Below are 10525 nucleotides of genomic sequence, written 5' to 3' on the forward strand. Positions count from 1 at the left end.
GCCTCAGTGATCCGCTTCCTGCTCAACATTAGAAAATTAGCTCTGTTTCTGTACAAATATCCATTTTTTTGTCATAGCTTGCTGACAAGTGTGTCAATGTGAAATTTAAAGTTTTAAAACTTTTTGATCCAGCCAGATACTTAGAAGATATTTGTACTCTGAAGCCCTCTCAATACTCTGTCCATTCATAGTGGCGATATGCAAACTATTGTCCATAATATCTCTAGCTCTAGAAAATAGCATGTATTTAGTCTTGTTTGCATTCAGGACTAATTTCAAACTATAAAATGCATCTTGCAATGCTTGTTGTAGTTTCTCAGTGGCTGAGTGTGCAATTAGTGCAGTAGAAGCAACACGAGCAAACAGGATACCTCCATAACCCCGTTCAGATAGTAGAGAGGATTGTCTAATGGCTTTTCTGTTTTGAAAGGAGAAATGAGCTCTGTTCCAGGATAAGAATTCAATCTAAATATATAGTTTTTGAGTTTTGTGGGCCAATCTGCTCTCTAACCTCTTAAATATATATAATGCTGTACAGCTTTGATTAAATCTCCACTGAGAGCATGGATCGGAACCATCCAAGGTTTGTGCTCTTGTGATATGCAACCATTTTGCCTTTCTTGAGTTAAGAACACATTTTAAATTAGTAAAAGAGGTCTGAAGGTCGTCAAAAGCCACTTCCAAATGAATAAAGTATGCTTTCAATGAAGCACCAGAATTAAATTGTTCATAAAAAAGAAAAAAGAAAAAGATGTTTAAGATTTTTATTGTTTTGCTTTCAACCTAATTAACCAAATAGTTTTACCTAAAAGGCACAAGCCTTCCTTTCCTGCGGAAACTTTTACGATGGGTTTTAATCAGCATAAGCCAGACGATGATGAAGAGGAGGGACGGTTGATGAGACGTGATGTTTTGTTGGACGTCCTGCATGAGAATTCATTTCTTCTTCTCTGCCTTCTGTGCAGACTTGGTGACCTTTCCACCGGAGGCTTCCTTCTTCTCGACGGACTTGATGACACCGACGGCCACGGTCTGCCTCATGTCACGCACAGCAAAGCGACCTGGGAGGAAGAGATGGGGCAAGAAAAGAGAGAAACAGAGGAGTCAATGAGAGGCTGAAAAGATGCCTTTGACATAATTATTGAGCATAAAAAAAAATACCAATGAAAAAAAAGTTGGAAGAGTATTTTGTGCTCATTTTATGTCCTGAAAGATTCGGAATTAAAAATCAGTCATGATAAAAAAAGGTTAATAAGATTCCGTATTCATTTTTTGGAAATCAATTGGAGGGACTATGCATCGACCCCAGTCTGTCCATTGGTCAGAGTGTCTGTTCATCACACAGTGTCTCTTTAAAAGTACAAAATTCATGAGCTTGAAGGTTCATTCTTGACCTTGGAAACAACAACTTGATAAAATTCTCAACACAAGGTCCAAAGTATTTGTTGTTTCCAAAGCTTTCAACCACATCTCGTGGCCTTCCTCAGCACATGGAGTTGCTCAGTTGTCACAGATGATGACAACTGAGCAACAAGTTGGTCAAGCTATATGTTTTTCCTCTTTGAAAGCTTAATTTAAACAAAAACGCAACCTAAAACAAAGCAAATTTGCTATGTGAATCATAAATCCTGTAAGTAAATTATTTGAATCATACAGTTAAGAAATAGTTTGACATTTTGGGAAATGTGCTTATTCGCTTTCTTGCAAGGAGTTAGATGAGAAGACTGATACCACTCTCATGCCTGTACAGTAAATATGAAGCTACAGTGAGCTCAATCTTCAGAGTCAGTCGAAGGGTAAAAATCAGCTGAAGTGTCAGTTGATGTGCTGTCACTGAAAGCAGTCGAACTGTCAGTTAAAGAGTCAGAGACGGAAAGTTTAATTTTCAGTAAAAGTGTAGTGATAAAAGCAGTTTAAAGTTCTGTCGAAGAGGAAATGCTCGATAGATAATAGTTAAAACAAAGCCTAATCCATTCCCTTAACTGTAACCTACAAATGCATTAGATGAAGAAGAAAAAAACATTTTACTCACCCAGTGGAGGATACTGGGAGAAGCTCTCAACACACATGGGTTTTGAAGGCTCCAGTTTGACGATGGAGGCGTCTCCAGACTTGACAAACTTGGGGTTGTCCTCAATCTTCTTGCCGGAACGACGGTCGATCTTCTCGATGAGCTCCTTGAACTTGCAGGCAATGTGAGCGGTGTGGCAGTCCAGCACAGGGGCGTAACCCTGGGAGATCTGGCCGGGGTGGTTCAGGATGATGACCTGAAACAGTAATGTTTAGGTGCATTTAGAAATGGTGATGAGAGTTCTCCATCCAGCACTCACTTCAGGCCTGAGATGAGCATCACTGCAGTTCCTGCTAGTAGCCAGCAGAGGTCAACAGATGTTTATGTTTACCTCAGCTGGAATCACTCATGCACCTCTTTAGAGTCACTATAAAATGATATTTTAGAGAGGATTTTGCTACCTTAATTAATATATTTCTTTTTGAGATTATCATTGAATCAGGACATTAACACTGAGATTAGTCATTCAGTTCTTTTCAGTTCCTCAGTTTCATTTGATAGGAGGAAAAGAGGGGCAGGACGGTTAATTCCTAATTCATTTAATTGTTGGTTGTAGTTTGTATGTGATAGAGCATGAAGTAGTAGATAAAATACTGTACCTGACTGTGTGAAAGGGTCTTGGTGTAAAGCAAAAACATTGTGTACATTTTTGCCATTTTTTGTTCATTGCAGGCAAGAATGGCCAAGTATGTGAAACTAATTTTCCAGTCTTGTGATTTTGATTTTAAAAAAAAGGCTTCAATGAAACCTTGAAGCCAAGTTTTGCTGCAGTTCCTGCATCTATGTAATTCTAACATCTTTATTTTCTAAACACAAATTGTGAAGAGACTGTCACATTTAAAAATCCAAGCCCAGCTGCTTATATTCACTTATTCCTTTTCAATCTTTATCTCCTCTCTTTTCATTTGCTCAGACTCACCTGGGCGTTGAAGCTCCCAGCCGCCGTGGGAGGGTCGTTCTTGCTGTCGCCAGCCACGTTTCCTCTGCGGATCTCCTTGATGGACACGTTCTTGATGTTGAAGCCGACGTTGTCACCAGGGAGAGCTTCGGTCAGAGACTCGTGGTGCATCTCCACAGACTTCACCTCAGTGGTCAGGTTGGGGGGAGCAAAGGTGACTAACATACCAGGCTTCATGATACCGGTCTCAACACGGCCGACAGGTACAGTTCCAATACCTGAGAGAGAACAGGAGGCAACAGGTTTCCATTACGCTCCTCAGTTAACAGTGGACACAAGAGTGTGAACTGTAATTGTAGGCTTGTAGGAGCCGTAAAGTTCAGGCTGCAGAAAAGCTTTAGATTACAGTCAATACAAGGGAAGAAGTATCGGGAATAAGGGGGGAACAAATCTGTGTTTAGTAGATAAATTAGATTGTAAATACTTGTTTAATTACCTGGCACATATTAAACTAGAATAGAGGTACAGACAGAGGTACAGGGGGTATCTGGTAGATGTCAGGGAGCCTCAGTGGCCCGTTGCATTCACACAGATTTCTGGGTATGAGGATTCTTGCTATGTTCTTGCTTGTGGGCACTATGCTAGTGAGCCTAGGTTAGAAAATCTCTGCCACGGATGTGAATGGTAAATGTAGACGTACAGCAGCGATTCGGAGCTTTACTATAGAACCAGACAAGTGACAAATGTTACCACAATGTGAGGCTTTCAACTTCAGTTCAGAGCCACGCTTCTTCAAGTGAACAAGCACATGTTGCATCGACTAACGTTTTACATTTCAACATCTGCTTTAATATTGAGATGGACATAGTTCGTTTTCTGTTTAATAGCATTTATTGTGGTGATAGACTGTACTGTTATATCCGAATAAGTAATGCTACATATTACAGCCTGCATACCCACTATTTACTTTGTAATTACAGTAAAAAAGGGGTGAACAAGGGACTGCTTTTCTGTACAACCCGCATACCCCGGTCTTACACTGTAATAAGGGAGTTTCTCCCAAATATTCAATGCTTTGTCCTGGAAGTACTCTTGCATGTTTTTCAAAAAAACGTTGGTAAAAACATAGATAGAACTTAAAAACTTTTAACAACGTATTTTCCTGAAGTATTTTTTGTCAGTATATCATTTCAAAATAAATTACACCATTACTTGATTACAATAGTGGCACAGTTACACTGTTTTCCCGACTTTTCCTGTGTTGTTGCCCAGTGACAACATCACTGTGGCTTGTAATCATAAACAGATACTCTGTAATATACTAACACAAAGTTGTTACACCCTTATTCCCTGACATTCCTCCTTTGTTCTTACATAATTGTCCTGGTAAAGGTACCCAGTGAGTATTTTATTGATACCCCATATGTACTAAATAATTACATTGTAATTTGCTGTAATTGACTGTAATCTAAAGCGTTACCCACCGTGTGTGAAATTTAATAAACAGTCCTGTTCCACATGAGAATTACAGTACAGTACAGGTGTAGTTTAAGTGTAACGACAAAGTAAATATCCAGTATATCCATTTCTGCCCCTGTGATTGGCCTGTTTTAACCAGTTGAAAAACTGTTTGGATCCACACCCAGGATTTGTCCATTCAGCAGATATCACGAGTCAGCTGAGGCTGAGTCTACAGTCTCATGCACCAGTCAAAATTCTCCAATTTCACCATGTTTTTGCCAGAAAAGGCAGCTGTTACTGTTGTTTAAGTGCAACTTCCGATGCCTTTTGTGGTTTGATTTTGATATTTTGTGAATGTGTTCTGGATTGTAGCAGCACAGTAATATGAATATTAGCTGTGTGCTAAAACTCAATATGTGCACCAAATGTCATGTGCCTGTGATGAGGTGACAGCACCTGACACTCCTTACCACCAATCTTGTAGACGTCCTGCAGGGGCAGACGCAGGGGCTTGTCGGTGGGGCGGGCAGGTGGCAGGATGGAGTCCAGAGCCTCCAGCAGTGTGGTTCCACTAGCATTACCCTCCTTGCGCTCAATCTTCCATCCCTTGAACCAGCCCATCTACAGACGGATTCAAAGTGAGAAATCAGTCCATGTTCTCAATCATCGGGTTAACACAAGTTGAAAATGTCCTCACCTTGTCACTGGCCTCCAGCATGTTGTCTCCGTGCCACCCAGAGATGGGGACAAAGGCAACAGTGGCGGGGTTGTAGCCGATCTTCTTGATGTAGGAGCTCACTTCCTTGGAGATTTCCTCAAAACGGGACTGGCTGTAAGGGGGCTCGGTGGAGTCCATCTTGTTGACTCCGACGATGAGCTGCTTCACGCCCAGAGTGTAGGCCAGCAGGGCGTGCTCACGGGTCTGGCCGTTCTTGGAGATACCGGCCTCGAACTCACCGACACCAGCAGCAACGATCAGCACAGCGCAGTCGGCCTAAACAGGGAGCATTCTTCCATATTTCTACATTTTGCATGTTTTGTTAAAGCCAAAATGATGGTTGTCTTTTGCTCTGTTTGTGCTTTTCTTAACAAATGCAGATCAGAACCTTAACGTAATGTTTTCATTTTTTGCAATAAGAGGGCTTCAACTTGTCTGTTTGGTTTTCTTTTAGGAGTGCAGGCTGAAAACAAATGAGGAATAGAAATTGAGGCTGGATATTTAATGGCTCCAACATAACTTTAACTTATTTTTGGGAGTTTTCAAAGGAGACAGTAGAGTAGCGTCTGGGATGTTTACTTCAACTTAACTTTTAAAAAGATAATGAAGTAATTTTCTGGGACTACTAACACTCCAAAATACTGGCTGTTTGCAACCTCTGAACCCTAACCCTAATAGGAGCATCAACTAAAAACTTCATTAAAACGTGTGATATAATGTACAAACCTGAAAGTGATGATTAAAAGGTGTTCCTTTACCTGAGAGGTCCCAGTGATCATGTTCTTGATGAAGTCTCTGTGTCCGGGGGCATCAATGATGGTCACGTAGTACTTGCTGGTCTCAAACTTCCACAGAGCGATGTCAATGGTGATGCCACGCTCACGCTCGGCCTTCAGCTTGTCCAGCACCCAGGCGTACTTGAAGGAGCCCTTGCCCATCTATTGTGGTCAAGACAACACAAAGAGAGCAGGAAAACAGGGAGAATAAAAAACAGGTGAATCGGTGATTAAAGTTTAATCAAAGCCATTGTTAAAATAAAAACATTTACATCATGCAGATCCCCTTTTTAGAAACACATTCTTTTTTGATAAATATAATTAGCTTAAGGCTGGTAATTAATTTACTTCACTACAGTGTGCTTAAACATTTTGTCCAGAGTTTCATGTAGCGAGACTACGGAGTCCCCTAAAGGTCATGGCGAGAAGTTTTTTGAGGACTACTTTTGCATTCCCTTGCAATATGTTTTGCGTTACCTCGCAATACTTTTCTTCTTCCATTCCTCCTGAGCCATATGTCTATTTATAATGGAAGTTAATGCATTTAGCGTTGTTTATAGACACCTCACTTTATATGATGTCCATAAGGAACATCAACTATTGTTCCACACTTATAGCAACAGGCCTTCTACCAAAACATGTTTCAGCATTAAAGGTTACTTTACTTTGTTTTGTGCAAAGAACAGAGGAGCGTTGGTCTGCATTCCTGACGTATCTCTGCAAGTGGTTCACTGCTGTCTGCTCTTTCTGTGACAGAACCACAGACTCTGTTTGCAGCTTTTCAGTCGCCTTCTTGTTTGTTGCTTTTGTTGACTCGTACAAATACAGCACATTAGCTTTATGAGGTGGATTCAACTGCACATCTGTAATTCCGCCTCTAGAGACGTCTCCTCTTCCTCAGTGAAACCCCTCTGGGGTAAAGTACAGTAACTGTTCACTAATGAAACCGACAGCATCCTGCAGATTACCGTACTGCTTTCTTCTGGAGAGACCTGCAGAAGTTTACTTTCACTAATTACATAACCGTGCGTGCCTATTGAGCAGTAGTACCAAATCAGCATACTTAATGCCCAGTTCAAAGTAAAATTCACTGAGGAGAAGGAGGCGTCTCCAGAGGCGAGGGAATGCGAAAGTAGTCCTCAAAGAAATTCTTGCTGTGACCTTTAGGGGGAGCAGTAATACAAACTGCAACTAATTTGGACATATTTCAACAGAAGGTGCAGTTGTAACTAAGCAAAATTAGGGAGCAGTTACATCCGTCACACCCCATTTCCCACACCTGTAATATCACACTGCGTGTGCCTTCAGGGCCTCGTTGTGTTTTATATGGCGTGAAAAACTTAATTGAAGGGCTGTTAAAAACTTAATTGAAGGGCTCCTGTGTCTCCATAACCAACCTCTGCGGCTTCCTTCTCAAACTTCTCGATGGTTCTCTTGTCGATTCCTCCGCACTTGTAGATCAGGTGGCCGGTGGTGGTGGACTTGCCGGAGTCGACATGGCCAATGACCACGATGTTGATGTGGATCTTTTCCTTTCCCATTTCGATTTACTGGTTATAAACAACATGGGGGAGTAATTATGTTGACTTTATAAATTTATATTTTAACTTTAAATTTGTCTCTAAAATGGGGCTGACACAGTTGTAATTAAAATCAGTTGTTAGCTAACGTTAGCGAGCTGCTGGCCGTTAAGTAAATCAAATTATAAAACACCATGGGGAGCCGTTATGTTGACTTCAAATTAAATATTTTAGGTTTAAAGTCGTCTAGAAAATGAGGTGAGCTCAGTGGGATCACTTTTGAGATCAGTATGAGTCCAACAGTTGTTTAAAATCAGTTGATGCTAGCTAACGTTAGCTAGCTGGCAGTTAAATACCGGCTAATCAAATCCAACCATGCCAGTGGGGGGACTGACCATTTGTCCGACAGCCCATTACCCCAAAAACAAACGCCCATTGCTCTGAAAACATGCACATGGGGAAAGTTTGCCCTCACGCCTCTTCTGCAAGTTAACACGTGGTTAACATTGTGAAAAGATCACGGTTTGGGTTAAAATAAAAAGTCAACGTTGACTTTTGGTTTCACACGGGACATGAACAGTGTGTCGGCGGGGGTTTTGCCCTTAATCTTTCTGGCCTTACACCAAACTACATTTCAAGCGATTTTACTGTCGCAGACAAATTTCCAATGTCGGAATAAAATCGTGAGAGTTTTACCTCGGTTGGTGCTCGCCCCAACTGAGGTAAAACCCCCCTGATTCAGCGCCATGGACAGGGCCAGCAGTCACTGAGCTAACAACTGCAAGGAGAGTGTGTATTTTCGGAGCAATGGGCTCACATTTTTTGGACTATTTGGGTTTCGGAATAATGTTCTGTCGGAACAATGGCATGGCGCCAAATGGGCAAATGGGACAGTCTTATCAAGCAACTTTATCAAGTAACTTTATGCTTTATGTTACCTAGAAGTAGCAAAAAACATTGTAAAAATACTCTATGACAAGTAAAACTCCTGTATTCAAAATTTTACTTAAGTAAAAATATATAATTGGCAACAGAAAGTATCAAACTAAGTATTCATTGTACAGAATGGCCTCTGTCGCTGTTATGTGTGTGTGTTGGAGGTGGAGCAAATTTTAACTACTTTCTATACTTTTGGGTAGTTTAATCTATAACAATGCACCATACTTACACACTGAAATGGGCCATTCTGCATGATACAATACTTTTATCTTTGGTACTTTAACAGGGTTTATGCAGGAATCCTTACGTTAGGTTAGGTTTCCCCCATTTCCCCCAAGAAAATTTTAAATTATTTGACTAAAAACTATGCATTTTCCCATAATTTTAGACTATTATCATTACAATTTTTATATAAAACCTGTGTAATGTGACTACACACAGGTTGTAGTCACATTACACTCAGACATAGGCAAGAAATAAAGTAAATAAACAAATATTCTCACTGATGAAGTAAGCACGATGTCCTGAAGTAATCCTTCACATTTTTGTGAGTGCCATAAAAGAATAATAATCACAAAATAACACTGGTTAAACAAGGCTTATAGTGAAGGGATATGAACTGCGGTTTGCTCATCGTCCCAAAGTCAGGGTGAAGCCACTGATCTGGGTATCTTTATCTTATCTATACTCTTATCAGTTATTTATCAATATCTTACCGGTTCTTTTTCATTACTAAACAAATGTTGTTGTTTTTTAATTATCATTAAAAAAAGAATAAATATATAACAGGATTAGAATTGATTTATATTTTAAATAAAACTAAATATTGTTTCTAGAGCAGCAACAGTAAAGTCATAATAATATCTCACTGGAAACAAATCTAAAATGTCAGTGAAATAAATAATGTTCCTGACATCAAAATACTGAGTGAAGTTTAGAAAGAATGAAGGAGGAGGAGGGACTGTCCTCTGTGCTTCTCCCTCCACCTGCTGCAGGTGGAGGGAGGAGGAGCTGGTGTGGAGGAGGGGCAGCTGAAGAGACCTCCACTTCACCTGGTTCCCTGTCTCCACCGCCGAGCCCCGCCCTCGGTCAAACACGCAGAGGAGCGTGCGACCATAAAATATTTTTTAATAATGATGCACGTGGGTCACATTTTCAGGTCGGAAATTCTGTATTAATCCGGAAAAATCACATCCCTGACACTGAACACAAGCTACAAACTTTAATACCTCTAAAAATGGCGTTTAAGACGTTTTAAGGTCCTTAATTGTAGATAAATTGATTTATTAACTTTTAATACTTTTTAAGACCCTGTTTAAGTATGTTTCGATGCTAATACTTTTGTTCTTTTTTACTTAATTTTGAATGCATGACTTTTACTTTTAACACAGTATGGTATTACTACTTCTGCATAAAATGGAAATACTCAAGTAAGGAAAGTGCCTTAAAATTGTACTTAAGTACAGCAGTAAATGTACTTCCATTCTGTTATAGTTCATATTCAAGGCTGAGACGAGTGAGATATGAACCTGAGAGGTCAGTCCGACTGAAGCAACACAGTTACTTCCACTAATGCACAATACAACTGCACACTGCATATTTAGGCTGTGGTAATCCTACTTTAATATTACAAAAGCAATTTAAATATGTTTGACGATAGAAAAACTCTAAATGCTAACTGGTACCACAAACCAGAAGAAACCATTACAGCATGTGGAGGAAGCCAATGCAAACGGTAGAAACCATTACAGTCCACACCATTAGATCACGGTGGTATTAAACACGTTTTGATTTCTTGCAGAAACAACCAGTTTAATAGAATAGAATCTGTTTATGTGTCAGATCTAAAAGATATTACCGTGTTTTAACTCACCTGGTTGAAAAGCAAAATGGAGGTGGTGGATATCTGTCTTCCCCTGCTTTATCTGTACTTTCACTTGCTGCTATTTCTGTAAAAAGTTATCTGAGGACAACGCCTTCTTCTCCTCCTCCTCCTTGATATCTGTCACTGGATTGATTTTGCACTGTAAGGATTAATAGGTGTTGTTGCACAATTCCAGCCATGGATAATTAACTATTGCCAATATTGTTCGGTTTGCCAAATGCACACACGCACACATTTGGCCAACTAGTTTTACCAGT

General features: G+C 40.1%; 1 protein-coding gene across 1 annotated transcript; it reads right to left on the minus strand.

Moving 5' to 3' along the window:
* Positions 1–750: 750 nt before the first annotated feature.
* On the minus strand, positions 751–10400 carry LOC122864467 (elongation factor 1-alpha-like). Its single transcript, XM_044171927.1, has 8 exons — positions 10257–10400; positions 7322–7474; positions 5907–6086; positions 5128–5424; positions 4901–5051; positions 2991–3247; positions 2033–2267; positions 751–1061 (listed from the first exon to the last, which is right to left on the minus strand). Exons 2-8 carry the CDS (start codon positions 7463–7465, stop codon positions 937–939), a joined length of 1389 nt encoding a protein of 462 aa, XP_044027862.1. The 5' UTR covers positions 7466–7474; positions 10257–10400; the 3' UTR covers positions 751–936.
* Between the last annotated feature and the right edge of the window lie 125 nt (positions 10401–10525).

Source organism: Siniperca chuatsi, linkage group LG17, assembly GCF_020085105.1.
Source record: "Siniperca chuatsi isolate FFG_IHB_CAS linkage group LG17, ASM2008510v1, whole genome shotgun sequence".
NCBI classification, from domain to species: Eukaryota; Metazoa; Chordata; class Actinopteri; order Centrarchiformes; family Sinipercidae; genus Siniperca; species Siniperca chuatsi.